At 48.0% G+C, this 22,231-nt stretch overlaps 2 protein-coding genes and 1 long non-coding RNA gene across 10 annotated transcripts; 1 reads left to right on the forward strand and 2 right to left on the reverse strand.

Moving 5' to 3' along the window:
* The first annotated feature begins 1,458 nt into the window (after positions 1–1,458).
* Positions 1,459–15,869, forward strand: LOC147995801 (uncharacterized). Of its 8 annotated transcripts, XR_015684798.1 has the most exons (8): positions 1,459–1,542; positions 4,110–4,170; positions 4,626–4,663; positions 8,370–8,793; positions 8,971–9,077; positions 13,273–13,408; positions 13,825–14,165; positions 14,823–15,869. It is a non-coding gene; the product is annotated as an uncharacterized LOC147995801 (long non-coding RNA). The 8 variants fall into 8 exon arrangements; XR_015684799.1 differs by lacking the exon at positions 4,110–4,170; XR_015684802.1 differs by lacking the exon at positions 1,459–1,542 and having other exon boundaries at positions 4,084–4,170; positions 8,917–9,077.
* Positions 5,482–9,290, reverse strand: Wfdc6a (WAP four-disulfide core domain 6A). Its single transcript, NM_001246283.2, is given in 4 exon segments — positions 5,482–5,809; positions 6,255–6,422; positions 7,879–8,010; positions 9,170–9,290. Coding segments are annotated over 4 exon segments (441 nt in total). The 3' UTR covers positions 5,482–5,789.
* Positions 12,554–19,465, reverse strand: Eppin (epididymal peptidase inhibitor). The gene is made up of 4 exons (NM_001109457.1): positions 19,316–19,465; positions 17,567–17,698; positions 13,811–13,978; positions 12,554–12,834 (listed from the first exon to the last, which is right to left on the reverse strand). The coding sequence occupies exons 1-4, from the start codon at positions 19,404–19,406 to the stop codon at positions 12,821–12,823; spliced, it is 405 nt and encodes a 134-aa protein (NP_001102927.1). The 5' UTR covers positions 19,407–19,465; the 3' UTR covers positions 12,554–12,820.
* Between the last annotated feature and the right edge of the window lie 2,766 nt (positions 19,466–22,231).

A 22,231-nucleotide genomic window follows, 5' to 3' on the forward strand; every position in this document is an offset into this window, starting at 1 on the left:
TCATTTTGATTAGGAGGTTGAGAGAAGTAGGTGACTCTCCCTAGACATGAATCAAGTAGATCTGAGGGTAGCACACTTCTGACGTCTTCATACCCTTGTATCACAACACTGATTGTGTGTTCATTTTACCTGATAAAGTAACACACTCATGTAGATAATAAAGAAGAAATCAGGGCTGGAGAGATGGCTCAGCGGTTAAGAGCGCTGTCTGCTCTTCCAGAGGTCCTGAGTTCAATTCCCAGCAACCACATGGTGGCTCACAACCACTTATAATCAGGTCTGGTGCCCTCTTCTGGCCTGCAGGAATACACGCAGGCAGAAAGCTGTATGATGTATACATAATAAATAAATAAATTTATAAAAAAAAAAAAGAAGAAATCAGAGGCAAAAGGAAGAGATATTGTGCATTTGGAAAAAAAACAGTGAATTGTGTACAATGAACCCTAAGCTAGTTAGCATTTAACAGGAAAAGCAGATATGAAGGGTGGGTCTTCAGAGCAAAAAAATAATATAAAAAGTCAGGGATCAGTCAAAGAATAAGTGTTGTGAATTAAAGGGGATCTGCTCTGCATTTGATAAAACTTACTGAGAGCATGTCAGAGTAGGGTGTGGTGGCATGTATCAATAACCACAGCACTCAGTGATTGAGTTGGGGGGGTGGTGTCAAAGAGTTTGAGGCCAGCCTAGGCTACACAGAGGATTTTAGAACAGTTTGCGCTAGGTAGTGAGATTCTTATGAAAAATTTCAAAATATAACACTATTTGAGATTGGAGAGTGTGACTGATCACCTTATTTCCTTCTAGCTGCAAGGGAGGTGGGGAGAGTGAATGTACTGAGTACTTATTTCTTTCTAGCTGCAAGGGAGGCTGGGAGAGTGAATGTGCTGAGTACTTAGCTACTTTCTTTCATCAAGAAGCCCACCTTCTCTGTGGTTTTGGGAATGGGACTCTGTATGTTAAATGTCCCTACACAAGCTCTTTCTGGCATCTTTCAAACCTGGTTCCCTGTGTTTTTTCTTAGATACCATCTCTAAGTAAGCATACCTTTCCACCTAGTAATCCAAAAATCACTAGTATTCCCAGAGGTCTGAGTCCAGACAGGACACATTTTAGAAGACAGAGTCCAGGTATACATGTCCCACAGTCTATTCCTCCATGAGAGTCAGCTCCAGTAGTATTTAATGACCCCCATGCTTCCAAACCTAGAAGTAAGAAAAGCTCAACTTCCCCTTCTTCCTCCCACCCTCCAACACTCATGCAACTATAAACACCGTGTTTAAAATACCTTTTGCATGTCTGTGTTCTTTGCTTATTTTCTATGTGTGTATGGTATGTGTGTGTCACACATACTTGAGTGTTCTTAAGTTAAGTATTCTTGCATACAGTCCATGGCACACATGTAGAAGTGAGAGAATAACCTTGGGTTTTGGTCCTGACCTCCGACCTTGTTTGGGACAGGGTTTCAATCTAGCTGGCCTACAAATTTCCAGGAATTCTCCCATTTCCACTTCCCATCTCTCCCAAGGAGTACTATGATTCCAGGTATGTATTAATATTTTCTACTTTATGTGGATTCTAGGGATTCGAACTGAGCTATCTTTTATCTCTCCAGCCCTGTTGTTTCTGTGTTCTTTACTGGATCCTGACAAACATAGACTAAAAGTCTGGCTTTTTCAGACCTAACACAAATGGTGGTTTTTGACTCTAAGCAAGACTCCTCAAGTAGAGAATTCTTCAACTCCAGGAAAGAGACTTTCATACTGAATATTAAAAGCAAAACAACAGATAGTTCTAAAGTCACCTGCATTTCCAAGGGTTCAGGATTTGGCAATACCTGACCACTCTTCAGTCCGGGGTTTTAGCTCGTTTTGCTATGACATGCTGCTGTGTGGTTTTGGACAAGGCCATTCTTTATTAGAAGTTTGCATTTATACACACGCAGAAGCAAAGGAAGAGTGGTGAAGTTAGCCCAGATGCTCTGTTTCCAAATTACCCAGCTCCCCCATGCATTTCTGATTGTGGAGGTAGATCCGAGGGGAACATCAGGAGAGAAAGGTAAGTGGTCCTGCACCTTGGAACCAAGGACTGTCCACCTAGGGTGTCTACTGGGATCTAACGAGGGAATAATGAAGAGATGAAGGCCATTCAGTTCCACTGAGGTCCTGAGGTTCTCTGTGCACTGCCCTGAAAGCTCCAAGTTCATTCCTGAGCAGAGCTCGTGAGCAGATGTTATCAGCACCCAGCACACATCAGGCACTTCTAAGGCTCCCCTTGCTGCAGGGGCAGGAGCAGTTTGTTCCAGTCACTCATGTATGGCAAACCTGACCGAGGCTAAAGGGTGTAAAGATTCTGAGTGGTAGGTGTTTATCGGATCTGGCAGCATTCCTCCAATGCCTTGTTTTCTCTGAAGTAGAAATACTATTGACATCACTAGCCAATCGCCTTCCTATTATGAATGGGAAACAGGCCCTGAGAAGGAGATCCCTCCACACTCTTCTGTCCCAGCTAGGGTGTATACCGTGCTGACCTGGGTGTTGCTAGGGGGCAAGGATGAGGTTTAAATTTGGGGCTTCTGAATCTCATGCATGTGCCCTCTCAACACAATACCAACCCATCATAGCTTCTGGATTGTAAGGACACACAGAGCTGAGATAGGCTTCCTGGGAGAGTCAACCACGCACTGCTGAGAACAAAGAAACAAACACAGACGACACACCAGGGCTACACAGCCAGTAATGTTTCCCGGGCTGTGGCCACCACACACCCTGCATCACCATGACCCAGCCTTCTCCTCCCATCCTCGTCAGTGATTGAATAGTTCCTCCAATTTCTTCTGTAATAGGTCAGACATCAAAGACTATCTTTTTAAAAACAAGATGTGAGTGTTTTTCTTGTATGTCTGTGCACCATATATATGCAGTGTCCAAGAAGGCCAGAAGAAGGCGTTGATCTACGGAACAGAGTTACAGATGTTATAACTCACTATATGGGTGCTGGGAATTGAACTCGGATTCTCTGGAAGAGTGTGAGATCGTGTGTGCGTGAATGAGTGTGTGCATGGATGTGAGTGTGTGAGGGTAACTGTGTCTGTATGTAAATGTATGTGTGAGAGTGTGTTCGTATAAGTGTGTATGTGTGTATGAATAGTGTGTGAGAGTGTGTGTGCATGAATGAGTGTATACATGGGTGTGAGTGCATGTGAGTGTGTTTATATGAGTGTATGTGTGAGAGAGACTGTGTGTTTGAGAAAGGAAAGAGAGGGGAGAGAGGGGAGGGGGAGGGGGAGAAGGAGAGGGAGAGGGAGGGAGGGAGTTTGTTTATTCATGTCTGCCACAGTGCATTTGTGGATCAAAGGGCAGCATTCTGAATTAGTTCTCTCTTCTACCTCGCTGAAGCAAAGGTCTCACCATTTCTGCTGTGTCGTGTTCTTTAGCCCAGCTGACCCATAAGCTTCTGAGTGATCCTCCTGTGTCCCCTCCCATCTCACCACAGGGGTGCTTGCAATACAGATGTGTGCTGCCACACCCGGCACCTTATGGGTCCTGTGGATCGAACTGCACTCGTCATTCATTCTGTGGCAAATGCTTGGCTTCCAGCCATCCGGCTAGCCCTGTGTCCGTTATTTTAAAAGCATGCCCCATTTTCTAACACTCGCACCAAACATCCTTTCCTTGGAAACTATTTGGGCTTTAGCTGTAAATGTTTTTGTTGTTTAAACAGGTGTATTAAAACACTGTTTACATGAAAACGGCACAAATGCAAGATGCATTTGCAATGTACCCGTACTGTCACCTCCTGAGTAGTCGACACGCCCTTCACTTTGCACTCTTTGCTTTTGGCGAGGACCCGTGAGATTTATCCTCTTAGCAAATTTCAAGGATAAAAACAAATTTCAAGGATAAACGATAGTTATACTATTGTATATTAGAGCTCCAGAATTTATGTGTAATAAAACTTTGCAACTGTTCACCAGCGTCCCTCTGGAAATTTTTCTGCTCTGTTGCACTTGTGTCAGTTCTGCTCCAGATTCTACTCGGAGTGAAAGTGTGCAAAATTTGTCTTTCCGTGTCTGACTCGTTTCAGCAAGTGTTTCTTCCTTCTTTGTCAAGGCTGAGGAACACCCCAACCATCCACCGCCACTGCCTAGTTTGTCTGTCGATGGACGTTTAGGTTAGTTATATACCCTGACCCTGCAGTGGTCTTGGATCATCACCAAGCTCTCTTTCCAGGAATCCGTTTAGCTCATTCCTAGGATGTTAATCCTTTCAAGGTGTCCTTTGTACACCTTGTGAGATAGGAGACCAGCCTTTTTTTTACTCCTAGATATTTATTGATTTTCTTTGTACAAACTACTGAAGAGTGGAACTTCTCTCTTTTGTGTGTCCTTTGGCACTCGGTCATGAATCAGCTGTCCGAGAGGGCGTGTTCTCACGGCCAGAGAGGGCGTGGTTTTAGCAGTCGGAGAGGGCGTGGTTATAGCGGTCCGCTCTCTGTCTTAGTCCTTTAGTCAGTATCTGATTCACGTTAACAATGCTAAAAACGATGCTATTTTTGCTGACTATGCTTTGGAATACAAGTTAAAGTCAAGAGATGTGATTCTGACACATTCCTTCTTTTTTTTCTAGATGTGGCTTTGGAGATTCGGAGTCTTTAATGGATCTGTGTGAGTTTTAGGAAGCTTTTCCTTTTTTCAGTTAAAGTGTTTTTATGGTGTGGAATGTAGAGGTGGTTGAAAGTAGTGTGGACACTTTGGCCATGAATTCTTTTTTTTTTTTTTCTTTTTTTGGGAGCTGGGGACCGAACCCAGGGCCTTGCGCTTGCTAGGCAAGTGCTCTACCGGTGAGCTAAGTCCCCAACCCCGAATTCTTTTTATTTATGAACCTAGGATATTTTTCATCTAGATGGTTTTTGTTTTATGAATTTCCTTAATCAATACTTCATGACTTTTGGTACATACATATTTTACCTTTTGGATAATTTGAAGAACTTCGTTTTTTTTTTTCTGTTACTTATGGAAATATGATTGTTTTCTAGATTTCCATTTTGTGTGTAACTTTATTAGTATGTGAATAACGACAGACTTTTAGATATTTAATTTTTAACCGTAAACTTTAATGAATATACTATTTCTGACTCTGTGTGTATGTGTAATCCTTATAGCTTGCCTCTATATAACATGCAAATATGCATACAGAGGGATATGAACATATGTGAACATCTGCATACAGGTATGAAGTGGCAATCAGAAGACACGGTTGCATTGAGCCCAGCACTCACACTTTTTCTGGTTTCCCTGTTTGCCAGAGGATGTGGAAAGGATCCCATCCCCCTTCCACTGGCTGAACGATCTGTTTCCTAGGGTGACTGGAGCCGAGCGTTATCCTTGAAATACACAGGACAATGGACAGTTGTGTACATAGAGAACTGTGAGCTGATATGAACACCTGCAGACAGCAGATGAGATATTCAGACTCTGAGACATCAGGACTCACAGGATCCTTTACTAGGAGGAAGTAGAGTCTACACAGGAATAAATTTGAACCCTGAAAGTTGAGGTGATAGGGTCCCAGACGGAGAGGGGGTCAAAGGTCGAAGATCATGATGTCTGAGGAGCAGCTGGGTTTGTGGGAAGGGAATAAGCAGATTCTGGGGTTCTGGTTTGGGAACAGCCAAAGTCTCAGTGGCTAAGACTTGGCCGCTGGCAGCCAATCCAGAGCATGTGCTGGGCTCACGGGAAGAAAGCCTCAGATTAGGAGCCAAGACCTGGAGTTTCTTCCAGCTCATCCTTGTCATATCCAGGAAGACATTTCTGCAAGACACAAGGACAAGGATGGACACGCTCGGCTCCAGTCACCCTAGGAAACAGATCGTTCAGCCAGTGGAAGGGGGATGGGTTCCTTTCCACATCCTCTGGCAAACAGGGAAACCAGAAAAAGTGTGAGTGCTGGGCTCAATGCAACCATGTCTTCTGATTGCCACTTCATACCTGTTGTTTCAGTGAGGTGACCACAACAGGCCTCATGTCCTCCTCTGGATTGGGCTGGGCTGGGCGCCCCCTACTCCTGTTAACTTCACACTCTCATGACTCACCTCAGACTTCCAGGTCCTCTCTGCCGACTGCTTCCCTGCTATTCTCTCCACCTCAGGTCCTTCCGTTCCCACTCCCAGGACTGCCCAGGTCTTGGAAAGGACCAATGCTCAAATCTCTGTTTGGAATTGGTGAACATGGCTGCTGGGGGATCTTTAGCACTTACGTTTCTTTTTGCAGACAACTGTGCAGATACCTTCAGATTGGAAGTTGTTGGGGTTCCCTTGGCAACCACCATAGATGAATTGGGTACAGAGGCCAGTATCTTCATTATACCACCAGCGTGGGAGGTAGGCCAGGCAGGGGCCAGCATCCTGTGGCAGACTGCATATGTCTGTGGGGAAATCATAGGAGACAGATACTTGGAAGCCTGTGTCCCGAGGGGACAACCCCGCCCCCTTCTGTCCATTGCTCTTTTTGTCTAGCTCAGAGCTGTGCTCCCACTTCAGTGAGAACTGTGACCAGTCACTGGAATCTCTTTGGTCTCAGTTTTCTCATCTGCAGGATGGTAACACAACTTGCCACCTTGCTTGTTGGGACACGAGGCCTGGAGAGGTGAGGTGGCTCTCCTGATGTCACATAGCTGGCGAGGGAGTTAAATGTAGGTGACCCAGTAGGTGTGCTAGTACGCACTTAGAATACCAGATAGCAGGAGGCTGAGGCAGGAGAATGTCAAAGTTGAGATCAGCCTCGTCTCCCAGTGATTCCCTCATTCAACAACCAGAACCCAAGCAGACCAGAGCCAGGGGTTGGATCACGGGGAGCATCAAGGCCCTCCCAGCTCCCTCCTCCATCCAGCCTCACCTACTCCACTTGGCAGCATTTCCAGGCCTGATCATGGCCCCATATCCCAGGGCCTTCCCATGAGCACTTGTGGGTGTCTGTCAAGCTACTGCTTTGGTATCTGCGTGCAAACCACCCTCAGTTCCCAAGGCCTGTGTGCCTCTCCCAGGAGAAGCTTTCCTGCCCACAGTGAGTGGGCGGCGCCTTTCAGGGCGATATGAGCACCCCAAATACTTGTTGACTGGTAAAATTGGGTGGATAATTTTGATGGTCTTTTGTAGGACTCAAGGATGTGACAGAGAGAACAAAGTACAGGAGGCCAGAGGTTATCAGAGAGGACAGAGGCCTGGACAAACAAACCAGGAGACACCACACACCTGCCCCATGCTACACCCACACCTGCCCCATGTTACACCCACACCTGCCCCATGCTACACCCACACCTGCCCCATGCTACACCCACACCTGCCCCATGCTACACCTATACCTGCCCCATGTTACACCCACACCTGCCCCATGTTACACACACACCTGCCCCGTGATACACCCACACCTGCCCCATGTTACACCCACACCTGCCCCATGCTACACCCACACCTGCCCCATGCTACACCCACACCTGCCCCATGTTACATCCCCACCCGCCTCAGGGTATCCTACAGCCAGACACACTAATCGTGTTTGATGAGTCTTTCATAGCTTCTTGGCATCTCAGAGCAGCACCACAGATCAGCTCAATGGATCAAATGACCCAGCACCTCCATCCATGTTAAGATGGGAAAATGAGGTTCAGAGAGGAAACACCACCAGTCCCACCGTTTGCTGAACGAGAGGAAAACCCTTACAGCACAGATAAAACGAGTCTCTGTTCAGCACCTACAAGATTTGCATCAAGTAGACAATGCCAGGAACATACTTGAGAAACACTAGATTTGTCGCTCAGGAGAGGAGCGGGACAATGTGAGAGCAGGAGGGCGGGTGGAGCTGTCACAGGACCAGAGAGGTACCTTCCCGGAGGTCCATGCACTTCTTCCCACAGCTGAAGAAGCAGCATCTCTTCTTGTCCGGACACTGTCGGTGCCTCGTACACTCATTTCTTTCTTCAACCTCACACTTCACTCTTACTCTCGGACATGATCCTATAGGGGGAGGAGGAAAAGGAGGAAGAGGAGGAGATGTGGTCCTGTGAGGTGTTGAAGGGGATACTGTTCTTCCTTCCCAGTCCCAGGGCACCGCTGCAGAGTTCAGAAAGCCTGTTTGTCCCTCACCTGTCACTAGGAGAAGGCAATCCTCAGCAGTTCAGGGTTTCACAACACTGGCCACATCTCCAACCGTAATGACTCTGGCATCTAATTTCTAGTAACTTCTCTATCCCTCTCTCCACAACCTGTAAGATTCTCCGGAGGGACCCGCCCCTTTCGGATCGTTCTGAGCGTTTCGTTTTGTCCTTGGTTGGTCCTTGTAGCTCTCAGTGTTTGCCTACATTGTTGTCTTGTAGGCTAATGTGACAAAATCTGAAAGGCCTTGGTCAGTGATTCATGCTGAGGAAGTACTTCCAGGAAACAGTGAGTCATACTGAGAAAGTGCTTCCGGGGCACAGCGATTCATACTGAGGAAGTGCTTCCGGGGCACAGTGATTCATACTGAGAAGGTGCTTCCGGGGCTTTTGGCCGCTCTCCTCACTCCTCAGTACACAATTATGAGTGGGCCTGGTCAGTGTTGCCCGCACAGAACAGAGGCCCCAGAGCATGGGGAGGCTCCATGGACTCATGCAGAGTCACACAACTCCTGAAGAGTGGACCCAGAATTTGCACCTGTCACGTGACCTCCTAAGCACCCACTTTCTGCTGCTGCCTTCTAGTGCTCAGAATCTCCATGCTCCATCACCCTGAGGGACTCCTGATCTTTAGCACACAGGGAAGGTAGGTCTCTGTGACACAGGAAAGCTTTGGGGAGCTGCAGTGGGCAGGTTTTGGAGCGGATGGGGTGGTGCTAGGAATCGCTGGTCCTTCAGTGGAAATCCCTTTGGCTGTTTAATCCTCAAGGCCCATTTAATGTGCACTAGTCCCAGCACCTCCATGAAGAATTCTTTATAACAGGGGAGCCAACCACCGCAGACCGAGGACCTGTGTTCAGCCAGGCCATCTTTCCAGGATATGGAGAAACCCTGACTCCAAACATCACCCCACCCAGGCTCCCGGGCAAGGTGAGGGAGACACTGTCACCTGCAGTGTGCGTTTGTTCTCTAACCCCATCACGTTTCCTCTCTCCATGCTAAGACCTGGACCCAGTACTTACTGAAAAATAACCCCTCTGTCAGCTGAGGTTTCTGGATGCTCCACAGGAAGATGAGGGGGACCAGGAATGGCAGAAGCCCCCAGTGTCTCATTTTGGGAAGCTGTAACCTGTTGGCAGGCATTGAACCAGGAGGGGCTGGTCTGCGGCTCTGGCCTCTGCTCTGTGTCCCAACAGTCCAGGAAGCAGCTCTGGACTTGAGCCAGCTACGTTCCCTCCCCAGAGGCCATCAGTGGACGAGCTGTACCCATGGTGCAAACTGTGGGGGAAAGGGATCTGCCATGCTGGTCTGAGCCTCTGCAAGCGATGGTTCTTGGGCTGTGGCTTACTAGGGAGAGGGGCAGAATTGCTTGGGGTCTTCTAGAATCTCATAGCAAAGCTGTATGAATTCCAGAACCTTCCTTTTCCCAGGGGCAAATTAGAGATCAGAAATTTTCTAGGTTTCTTTTCTGCTGCTGAGACTAAACAGTAACTAAAAGCAACTTGGGGAGGAAAGGGTTTCTTTCAATTTACAGTTCCAGCCCATCAGGGAAGGAAGGCAAGGTAGGACGTGGACGTGGGGTCTAAGGCAGAGAGACCTTGGAAGAATGCTTCTTACTGCTTCCTTCCTCTGGCTTGCTCAGTTACTTTCCTTATACAACCCAGGACCCCCAGCTTCGTCGTGGTGCCACTGCTCACTGTAGGCTAGGACTCCCACCATCAGTTAGCAACCCAGAAAATTCCCCATAGGCATATCCGCAGGCCAATCGGGAGGCAACTCTTGAACTGAGGTTACCTCTTCCCAGTTGTGTCCAGTTGACAACCAAGATCCCCACCGGCTGTCCTCTAGTCCCCTCTTTGGAGTTTCATGCCAAATTCTCATCTTGCTTCTCTGTTTCTGTTCTTCAACCCTCCTCTCTCCTTCCTCCTTTTGGTGCACCTTTCCTTCCTTCCATCCTCACCCCTTCTCCTCATCTCCCCTCGTTTTTTTCTTGAGACAGGGTCTCCTCTCTCCCAGGCTGGTCTCAGACTTGCATCCACACCCACCTGCACTGTACCCGGATCACAGGTCTGCATCGCCTCACCTAGTGTACGTGGGGCTGCGAGTGGAATCAGGGCTTCACACACGCTGGGCAACAAATGGACCGATTGAGCTGTGTACACACCGTCCCGGCCACTGATTCTTCTCAACTCTAATTATCTGTGGGCTAATTATCTGTGGATTTGAACCTGTGCCTCCCCTTTCTCCTTTTCAATGTCTCTGTCTCGGTCTCTTTCTCCTTCAACTCCCTGTGGATGTTCCCTCTCTTGTCTTTGGCCCAGACTTCATCTAAGTCACCCCCGAGGGTAGAGACTGTTAGGTGGGCATGAACCCACGATTCCCAGTGAGCATCAGGCCAGGAGATGGCACCTCTAAGGCAGGAGAGAGAGGGAAGCCCAGAGCCTCTGTTCCAAGTGCAGGTTAGCAGGGGCCATGAGAAGCCATGGCTCAGTGAGCTGCAGGAGGGACTGAAAGTGTCTCTCTGATTGCTCTGGAATATTCCCTCAGCTTAAATCCTGAAGCGTTAGTGAGGGAGCGAGTGCAGTGTGGACACAATGTGAGCCATGCAAGGGTAAACTGAGGCAAGGACTGCTGGCTGCAGCCACGTGTATACACTTGATTCACCCAGGATTTCATCTGCCATTGCAAGAGACAGTCCCATGGTGTCCACTTTGACACACAGTACTAGAATTCCACCAGGATAACATTGGTCATTTTCAGGTCTTCTTTTCTTGGTGCATTCCTAAGCTTGTGCATCATTGCCAGTTGTGGTGGCACACATCATCACTCAGGAGGCAGAGGCACACAGATCTCTGGTATTTTAAGGCTAGCCTGGTCTACGAAGTGAATCTAGGACAGGGCTTTGTTACACGGAGATGCCCTGTTTCAACAAAACAAAAAACAACAAACCAACCCAGACTGTGTGTCCTTTCTACTGGTTTGGAAGTGTTTTTCTTTCCAGCTGCAAACCCTGTCTCAGGAGCAGGAACTCTCTGGCCTCCACACACTCCAACCCCTGAGACTGTTTCCTAGCTTGTAGATTTTCCTGATGTGATGTCTTTTTCTCTTTACTGGTGTTGAGTTCAGTCCTGGGCCTCACTTACATGCTCTACCTCTGAGCTACATCTCTAGCCCCACCCCACCCCCACTTTTTTTTTTTAAGAATTGACATGGGGTTTCACTAACTTGCCCAGGCAGGCCTTTAACCAGTAATCCTCTGCTTCCTGAGTGTGATTGCAGGCCTTAACCAACACACCCAACATTCTATTTCATGCAAATGGAATTATACAGTACAGTGTGTGTGTGTGTGTGTGTGTGTGTGTGTGTGTGTGTGTGTGTGTGTGTGTGTGTTGTGCGTGTTGAGGTTTCCATGGCCCACATGTGGAAGTCAGAGGACCATCTCTGAATCCCTGATATGGGATCTCCTCTTCTACCTTGTTTGAGGCAGGGTCTCTTTGGCCCACCTCCATTCGCACACCAACTCTGCTGTACCCCCAGGCTAGCAGGGGCACAAGCTTCTGGGGATTCTTCTGGTTCTTTTCAAGGTAGGAGCATCATAATTACAGGTGTGAGCTACCCTGCCCGACCTTACATAGGTTCTGGGGATTTGAACTCAGGTCCTCATGCACGCCTGTGTGGCAAGCCCTTTATTCCCTTAGCCATCTTCCCAGCTGCTGGTGTATGTCCATCCACAGCAGAGCACCGCGTGGCCCGAGGTTTTAGTGGCTGAATAGCATCCTGCCACATGCTAGAGTTTCACTCTCTGTTTATTGGTCCCTCGGAACCTACCCAGCTTGAATGCGAAACATTCTGGGCCATTTGAGGTAGATTTAATATCTCAGGCATCCAGGACGGGGGTTGGGAGGGAGATAGGAAATGCTTTCCTGTCACTGGAAATAGATTAAGAAAATTCAGAGGCGTGTTTTATTGGTATATGTTAAAATTCCCCAGCAGTAACTAACTCAGAAACCACTGCAATTAAAAAGAAAAAAGATTTTTTTTTTTAAAAAAAGGGGGTCATGAAACACATTCTTGCTGTTGCAAGTGAAACTGGGTGGAAGTCAAGTTCGCTGAGCTGTGGCAGCAACAGTCCTTCTACACTTTACCCACCACCCCTACCCTTACCAGCAAATCACTTACCTGGGGGATTTCTGGAGTAAGCCACTTGAACCCCCTTCCTTCCTCCCAGAGTCAGTCTCTGGGACATATAACCATGACATTGCTCACAGGCCTCAGACGGAGGAGAAAAAATTTCCCTGGGCTTCTAGGTTTCAAGGATGTTCCGTACCCACGTCCTTGATTGACGTCACCAGGGGCTCCACTCTCCCAGGACTGAGGACGTGCAAACTACTCAAGTCTCACAGACACAGGGCGAAGTCAAATACTTTACTGAACCAAGCTGAGAGCTACATGGAAACAAACTGGGAGCTTTTGACGGAGGAGCTGAGCAGGGTAGCTAAGGGTAGGAGTTAGGAATAGGAACTGGCCGAGTGGGCGGGGAGGCATCCTAGAATCCAGTAACTGGGAAGACCCAAGGCCTTGGAGTGCTCAGACGCCAGCCTGGAGCATCCAGCAGGTCCATAGAGCTTGGAGCAGAAGCCAAATCCTGATGATTTTCCCAGCGGGTCCCCCGTTCAGGTGGAATTGCCTGTTGTGAACAGAGAGATAAGAGATAGCCACACATCTTGGGCCCGGCTTATTTCTGGAACCTGAAGTTATATTTCCACATCTTACCGTGGATGGGGATTCAAAGTGGGGTTTGCCGACGGGAGCAGAAAGAGTTAATTGTGAGCAAAGTGCAGCTGTCTCGGCATAAAAACGTAGTGGAACTTGCCACTGTATATGCTCACTCCAAAGAACAGTCGAACAAAGTCAGTTCGCTCGCTCAAAGAGAAATGGATAGAATTGGCCTGGAGGCCAAAGTAAGGAAGGAGTTGTTATGCTTGGGGTGGTTCCTTGGTAGGAGTGTGCATGTAGGGCTGGACACTCTTTGACCGGTTTGCAGATGGTCTCGGGGACCCTTCTACATCCCCCTTCATCCCTCCTAAATCCGTCCTTGTTTGTTACCCGCCCCCATATCTTCCAGCTTCACTTTCTAGGAGGTCCTGTCTCCCCTCCTGATCAAATGGAGTCCTGTCAGGTCTGAGAAAGACACAGCTGCCTTGGGACAGGCCAACCCACACCAATGCTTCCCCCGAACAGTGCTTGCCCAGACAGCTTTGGTAAAGATGTTAGATGCGGTTGACAGGGATGAAGGGTCATGTGGGGGGTGGGGCGTGTGCGGGGGTGGGGGAGGCATGTACGGGTTGGGGGACGATTGTGCGGGGGCGAGGCATGTGCAGGGTGGAGCGTGTGCGGAGGTGGAGGCAGGAGGAGGTGTGTGCGGGGTGGGGAGTGTGCAGGGTGGGGTGGGGCGTGTGCAGGGTGGGGTGGGGGAGGCGTGAGAGGGGACAGCGTGTGCGGGGGGGGGGGCGGGGAGGAGGCATATGCGGAGTGAGGTGTAGGGGGTACGGGGGAGGTGGGGCGGGGGCGGGGCGTGTGCAGGGTGGGGCGTGTGAGGAGTGAAGCGTGTGCGGGGTGGGGCGTTGCGGGATGGGGGCGGGAGGCGTGGATCCAAGACTCACTTTTTTTTTCACAGGCATTCTGGCATATACTTTGGGACTGGAAGTTGTTATTGTTTCCCTGGCAACCACCATAGATGAAGAGTTGGCACGTGCCGTTTTTCTTATTATACCACCAACGAGGGAAGTAAGCCATGCAGTAGCCAGAGTCTTTTGGTAGGCTGCAAATATCTGCGGAGGAACCCCAGAGTTGAGAGCTCAAGAGTGCACAACCCGAAACAAAATAATGAGAGCCACCTTCCCCTTCTCCTTCCCCTTGGAGCGAACTCTTTCTCCCCCTCCCGCTCCAGTGGTTCAACACCTGAAACATTTCGTGTACTTGTGGAAGATGCTACGGAGGATATCCGCGTCCCTGGAGGTAGGCATCCTTGTGGATGGTTATGGTCTGAACATGAAATGTCCCCTCACAGGCTTACATTCCGAAGACTTGTCACCAGCTGGGGGTGACATTTTTGGAGGCTGTGGGACCTGTTAGGAGGCGGAGCCTGGGGTTGGGGATTTAGCTCAGCGGTAGAGTGCTTACCTAGCTAGCGCAAGGCCCTGGGTTCGGTCCCCAGCTCCGGGTCCCCAGCTCCGAGAAAAAAAAAAAAAAAAGGAGGCGGAGCCTGGCTGGAGGAAGGATGTCAATGGGAGAGGACTCTTTAAGGTTATAGCATAACTCTGGTTCCTGGACTGAAGCGGTTTTAGGAGTTCCCATCACATGTCTGACACCATGAACTCCGCCATGCTGTTTTCATGGTGGGATACAGAGGCTTCTTAAAACCGCAGGCCATAAGAAACCTTTAGTATGCATGTTGTTTCTCTTGAGTATCTAACACACAGGGGACACTCGCTTTTAGGTTTTAGGGTACTAAGAATGGACTGGGGGCCTCAGGCCTGCTAGGCAAGCACTCTGTTATTGAGCTGTATCTTCAGTCTGTAAATGCAGTCAGTTAAGGTGGTTGCATGTGGGAGCCTCTAATCCAATACGGCTGATGCTCTGACAAAGGAGTAAATGTGTATCTATCTCCCTGAGATACCCACACAGGGAAGATGCCGTGTGGACTTGAAGGCAGAGATCAGAACAATGTATCTACAAGCCAAGGAATGCCAAAGATTGCCAGCAATCTACCCAGTATTAATACAGAGCTGTATAATAAAGTTCTCACTCATGAGCCAGAGAGATGGCTCAACAGATAAAGACACTGTGTAACCCCGATGACCTGAGTTCAATTCCCAGAGACCACGTAAAGGTGGAAGAAGAGAACTGGAGTCTTCAGAGTTGTCCTCTAACCTCCCTCTCCTTCCCTCCCTCCCTGCCCCTCCCCCCACACACACTGGGCCTCACTGGCACCCTAACCTCATCCTTTTAGCCTACAAAGCTGTCAGACAACACATTGCTGTCCCTCTATTGGAGTGACACTCACAAACCCACACAGTCTCCAGCTAGCCAAGCTCCATGACCGTCAGTCTCCACAGTGTCAGTGGCTTCCCCCTCCTCACACTCATCTCTCCACCAGGCTCTTGGAGCCTGAGTTTCACACCCAGGTTATTGAGGCAGCCTCCAGTTCTTCCTTCTGCCTTCATCCCTAGCACCTCCCACCAAATCAGTCATTGATCCACCAGGGAGGAGGACCTAATGGATCTGAAAATGAGGCAGTTGTGTCGTTCCATACATAAGACCTCGGCGTCATCACAAGCTCCTTCCCTGTCTGGCTCCTATGCCTGGCCCTGGCCTCTTTTGCCATGAGATCTCTTTAAGCCCCACACTGTAGCGATTTTCAGTTCAGCACAGCAGGCTCCCCGGCACCTCCAGACCTCTGCGCATCCACACGCACCATCGAGTGCTAGCAGGATGTTTATTCTTCCTTCAAAAGCTTTCTCAAAAATCAGTTCCTCTGGGGCTGGACAGATGGCTCAGTGGTTAAGAGCACCGACTGCTCTTCCAGAAGTCCTGAGTTCAAATCCCACACAGTAGCTCACAACCATCTGTAATGAGGTCTGATGCCCTCTTCTGGTGTGTCTGAAGACAGCTACAGTGTACTCATATATAATAAATAAATAAATACATCTTTAAAAAAAATCAGTTCCTCTGTGACGTCTCTTTTAACTGTGTTCCGTATCCCACGCGGGTCTGAGTCGGGCCTGCATCTCCCCACCTTGCTTATGAAGCGTATGCGTTCATTTAGTATTTCTTTAAAAAATAAATGCCCCCAGCCTTGTCCCTGGGATTGTGAATCTCCAGCCTGCAGGGGTTGTGTCTGGTTTCATTTTGGGGTTCTGATGCCTAGCAAAGGACAGAGCTTCATGGGGTGTTAAAGGTAGACTAAGAGGTGCTCCAAGGGCCTTTAGGATCACGGGAAGAAGTAGAGACACATAGGAAAAAATTATTAATCCAGTTAAGATTTTTAAAAGATGCTAAAGACTGGACCAGATACTCAGACTTTGGAAGTCTGGTATCAGACCCCTGGCACGTCACCTGCTTATCACTCTGCTGCACTGTCACGTCCCATGCTTTCTCCCACCTCCCTTCTCCCGGAAGTCCTCCAACATAAATCCAGTCCCCCCAATCATCGTCACGCTCCGGAGGATCACACATGTTGGTCACGTCACCATCTCACTAAATAGCAAACACCATGATTTCTCTTTGCCTTTGAGCCCATGGTTCTTAGCATTAAGATGAGAGTCCTCATTCTAGCCCAGCAGACCAGCACTGTTTGGTCCTAACCCATCAAGGGCCTTTTCCGATGACTAGCGTCCATGCTCACTCTGTGTCTTCCTGAAATCCCCGCTGAGGTCTTTTTGAGTCATTCCCTTGCCGGGTGAGCCTTTCTATCTCCCTTTTACTCCCTTTGATCCTGAACTCAGCTCTAAGTTTAGTTGCCGAGAGGCCTTTCTCAGTGGCCCTGACCACAGAGACCACGTCAGGTGATGTTATAGGCACTGTGGTTTGTCTCTACTTAAAGCGTGTCCCCCTCAAGGCTCAGGATTTGGAATCTTGGTCCACAAGGCTGTCATGCCTTCAAGAGGTGAGATCTGTTGGGAGATCCCTAGATCACCTGGAACATATCCTCCGCCAGGATTGTAGGACCCCAGCCCCTCTTGGCTTCTGCTGATCATGTGACCTCTTCCTCCCATCTGCCCATCATCTCCTGTGTGGTCCACGCTGGCGTCTGTTCATCACGCTTAGTCCCAGGCTCAAAACTCATCTATAGAAACCTTTTTTTCTTCATAATTAACCCGTCTCATATATTTTATTAGAGCAAAATGAACTTTAAAAAAAAAGTGGGTATCAGAAACGCTCAGCAGATATTTCTAAATGAATGGAGAGTCTCAGACAGCCTCTTGGGAACTCAGAAGAGCAGGAATATAGTTGTGATTGCAGCTCTGGTTTGGAATGTTAGGGCAGGTTTCCTAGTACAGAGTTGAGCTCCTACAGGCAGAGAGGCTTAGCCATCAGAAGCTTGGAGAGATAAATCACCTTGCTTGTCACCGATAATGCAAGCAGATCTCTACAATGGCCACTCGGGGGACTCAGAAAATCGTGACAATGAAAAACAGTCAAGAAACAGTCTGACTCAATCCCACCCATGCGCCCAACATTTATTCGGGGAAACTGAGGCTCATAATTACCTGCACTGCCACAACCTCATCAGGAGCGGTCACAGATCTAAACCGCAGGACCCCAAATGCAGCAGTCTTACCCAGAGTCCGCCCCTCAGTAGAGCAGAAGAGGAGCCGTGGTAGAGGCGTGTGGTGTTCCGAAGCCCTTCGTATTACCTTGTTGGGGGTTTAGACATTTCTTTCCGCAGCTGAAGATACAGCACTTCTCTCTCTTCTGGCAGTCCCTGTCCCTGGTACAAAGGTCCCTCTCTCTGTGTTCACACTCCTCTCTGAATCTGGGGCATCTCCCTAGGGAAGAAACAGTCTTTCAGCCTCAGGGCCTTCAGTTTGGGGAGTCGGGGAAGCTTATGTTCAAGTTTGCTCACCCTGAAGGGACCCTTTTCTTTGCTCCTGTTTCCAACACTACCCACCTCTAACCTCTTCAACATCCTGCCCCCTCCACCCTCTTCTCTCCATCCCTGGTCTCCCCCCAAGTTGCTGGAGCAGAACTTTTCAACACTGGTGACATGGAGGCTAGACAGTCACCTGTTGGCCATGGGAACTGCCCTGTGCTTTGTGGAACCTTTAGCAGTCACTTTGGCGTCATGTACTAGACATCCGAGCACTCCACCCATCTCCTAACAACCCGAACTGTCTCTAGATGCCTGCAGGGAATGCTTCCTTGGGAGCAGACCCTCCCCCTACAGCCACTGGTTTCCTCTGCTCTAGCAATTCAGTTTTGCTGTGTCCCTGTTTTCCTCTAGAGGGCGACATAGCACAGTGATTCCTCCCCCCACCTGCAGCCTGGTTTTGGAATTCTAACTACTGGGATATATGTGTTGGGGGAGGAGAAACACAATCCTAAATACATTGTATGGAATTTTCAACGGATTAATAAAAATATTATCTTAGAAAATTCTTTAGTGGGTTGAATGCTGGTAGCCATGTAATCGTGGGCAAATTCTTTAAATTCTATGTCCACTACTTTCAAAGAGGGAAGTTTATGGACAAAGAGGACTAAGGGATGCTGAGAGCAGGAGAATAGGGAAGAGCCCCCTAATTTAATTACTTATCCAATACCAGATGGTCAGCCCTGAAATCAAATACACGCAGAAAATAATAAACAGACACAGCAAATTGTATTTATTTATTTAGGCGCGCGCGCGCGCACACACACACACACACACACACACACAGATATACATATAACAACAATTAAAGAAAAATTCATAATTTTGAGACAGTGGGAGCAGGTACATGAAAGGAATTGGAGGGAGGGAAAGAAAGGGGAAATTATACTTTAATGTTTAAAATTTCAAAAATTTAAAGGAATAAAATCGGGGTGTGGATAGGACTCACTCTCGTAGAGCTCTTACGAGGATTACATGAGATAGGGAACGCAAACAAACGTTAGCTAATGTCTGCAGAGCAGTTGCCACGAGGGAAGATTTACTCTGTCCCGTTTCTTCACCACAAAGCTATAGGGCCTAAATTCGTTTAAAACAAAGAAATCAGGTTTCAGAGAGGCTGCACGGAATTTAAGTGTTTTGCTCAAGATCATCTGGCTACCAACCCTGTATAACCCACCAACTCTGGCCCCAGAGCCTCCCAACAAAGGAGTCTGTCTGCTGCTTTCGAGAGGTGAAGGCTTTTCCCATTAATGCTGGAACCATAACCCTTCTCCACCTCCCCAAGGAAGACACCTCTTCAAAGGGACTTTGAAGGTGTTTCCCCAGACCCATGTCCCTGTGTTAACACAGAGGACATTGTAACACAAAGAGACCTTATAAGTGTCTCTCTCCTCTCCCAAGCTACATCCAGGGAGAAGCTGCAGAAAGGTGACCCACACCTGAGGAGTTGTTCCTCGTCTCTTCCTTCCAGTAAACCTCCCTTTCATCCAGACAACACCAGAAAAATCATACTTACTGGGAAACAGAAAGTCAGTTAGACTAGGTCCCTGGACCTTTGTAAGCAGGCCAAATAGCACGAGGATGCTCACAAATCTGGAAAACTTCATCCTGGCGAGGGGCTGGCCTGGATGGTCGTTCTAGAATGTGGAAACGTCTGCTGCCTTCACCCAACTGATTCTCTCAATAGTCTGTACCTTGGCTGTAAGAGCTGGAGAAAAGCCAGTCACCTACTTCTTTTTGCTGGGAACACCGAGTTCTCGAGATTGGAAGTGGAGCTAATGACATTCACAGCCCACATCTATGGAGAAAGCCCACATCTTACTTTCTGCTTGGACTATGTAGAGCTAACCTTCTGGTCAACCAGGGTAGTGCGCAAAGTGTAGGACAAATGCAGCCCTCTTGGGTCTTCATCTGGATAACTCAGTTAATGTGGAATGCCCTCTTAACCATTAATTTACCACTTTTAAAACATTCACTCCAATAAGCACACTCTATTGTCTTGCTATGTCTTCACATCAGTATCTAATGTTTATTCTCATGGTAGATCCAAGGTCTCTGTGTTCCCTTCTCCCTCTCCTACGATCTCTTCCCACCATTTTCCCTGGTTTATAATCTTTCAAGGGCATTCATTTTTTTTTTGACCAAGGCCAGAGAGTAAAGATGTTGCCAATGAGACATGGGACTGGGGCGAAACCAGTCTGATAATAGACTCTTTATTTAATTTTTTTAAAAAAGATTTATCTATTTATTATATATGAGCACACTAGCTGTTTTCAGACACACCAAGAGAGGGCATCAGATCCCATTACAGATGGTTGTGAGCCACCATGTGGTTGCTGGGATTTGACTCAGGACCTCTGGAAGAGCAGTCAGTGCTCTTAACTGCTGAGCCATCTCTCCAGCTCCAATAATAGACTCTTTAGATAGCATTTGTCACAGTGTTGTTGAATGTTACAGACCACAGTATGCCTCTACCACATGACACAGTGTTGCCTGAGGAGACACTGAAATAAAGACCTGAGTCTGAGAGACAGCAGCGGTCAAGGTCAACAACACCACAGAGCTGCTGGATTCCAAGTGTGCTGTCAGAAGAAGGGTAGACATGTGAGGCGTCCCCTCCTAGCTGTGACTCCATAGTACCAGCTGCTCAACCAGGCTAGAAGGCAGAGAGACTCTATGCAAAGGGAAAATGTTATCAACAAGATTTCTACTTTCTTTGGCTGTGCTGGTACCATATTGTGCAGGCCATTGTCCGTAACTTGTTTTACATGACAGATAAGCACACAGCCTCATCATTAAGTGATAACATGACCAGGAAATTGGGGATCAGAGGCAGAACCCCCACGGAAATCCCATATCGGCAGAACTGCAATGTCACTTAAGGATGATTTCACAAAAATGCTAAAGAATCCATTTATTTTCGGCGCTGGGGATCAAGCCCAGGTCTGCACTCCCCCACTGACCTAAGTATCAGGTCTCAGAAACAGAATTCCCACTAAACAACCAAGATGTCTTAAGAAAGTCTGATCTTCTTGTACTTCTGCATTCTCTCCAAGGCAGCTCAAAAGTGGAAACCTGATGTTTCTAGTCTGGGAGGCCCTGAGGTATTTTCTCTTGTAACAGGGATTACGTGACCCAGACCAGAGAGAATCCTGACAAGTGTCATCCAGCCATTAAGTGTGAGAGACAGGATTCCAGGGCCCTGAGTCTGTAAATCTCCACCTCAGGGCACTAGGGAGTCTTCTGGCTGGCGATATGGACCTAATTTATTGTAGACTTGAAGGTAAGGGTTGTAACCCTAATCCGAAGGGAACAAAAGTAAACACATGCCAGTAGAGACGGACTGAAGAATTGAAGTCAGTACACTCTCTGGTGTCCCTAGGGCTCCCAGATAAATCTGCCTTCTTCCTTAAACTCTCTCGTGAAAAGAAATGTTAACATGTCCTGGTTATTCTACCACATTCTATCTGACCTGTCTGATTTGCATATCAATACACACCACATGTCATTTTCCAAGCAGCTGACATGAAATGTATGTCTTTGAGGTCTAGGGTGTATCTTGGGTTTGGGCTCCTTCTAACACTTAATTCATGGAGCAAGCTGCTTAGGATACACTCGGTCCTTGCCTTTCTTTTCTTCTTTCTTTCTTTAATTGAAGGTCATGGCTTTCACATACCTTTAATCTAGGACAGATCTGCTCAGAATGAGTGATTTAGGCAGAACCAGTGCACACTGACCTGTAGCTGGCAACCCAGGCTTCTCCATCAGACCAGGGTCTTTTATGTGGAAATCTCCCAGAATTGTTCCGAGTGCATCTAACTGAATTGCTAACTTGGACATCTGTTCTCCTAGATAAGCTCTGAGAGCCATCAAACAGGTCACTGTCTAGCAACTGGTCCTTAAAACAGGATGAAACTCTCTGAGTATCTCTCTGTTTGAGCAAGACAGGTAGGGCAACTGGTAGGTATATAAGCAGACACACGGGTGTGTGGTGGCCAGTAGAGTGATGGACGGGAGGACATTGGGTGAGCAGAAAGAGGGGAGGGACGTGGGGGTATTTGGAAGCATGATTATGGATGAATGAAAGGCTAGGTGAAGTAGATTGAATGGAACATGAGGGGGATCAGATTTTTTTGTTGCTGTAGCAAGATATCTGAAATACCCCAGAGAAGGGAAATTTGGCTTGGAGAGACTTGTCAGCGTAGGCAGTCCTTGCTACCAGGCCTGATGACTAGAAGTTAATCCCCAGGATCCAGAGGGCAGAAAGAAGAAACTGAGTCTTGAATGTGGCCTCATTGATTTGCGTCTGTCTGGAGGCAGACTACCATGGGGACATGTTGTTAGTTAGCATAACAGTTAGCAGTGGGATAGGTAGGACTATAGATGGAAGTTATTTGGTTGTAAGGTTGGTCAGAGGGTTGAGTATGTGTAG

This window comes from Rattus norvegicus, chromosome 3, assembly GCF_021556685.1.
Source record: "Rattus norvegicus strain SHRSP/BbbUtx chromosome 3, alternate assembly SHRSP_T2T, whole genome shotgun sequence".
Taxonomy (NCBI): domain Eukaryota; kingdom Metazoa; phylum Chordata; class Mammalia; order Rodentia; family Muridae; genus Rattus; species Rattus norvegicus.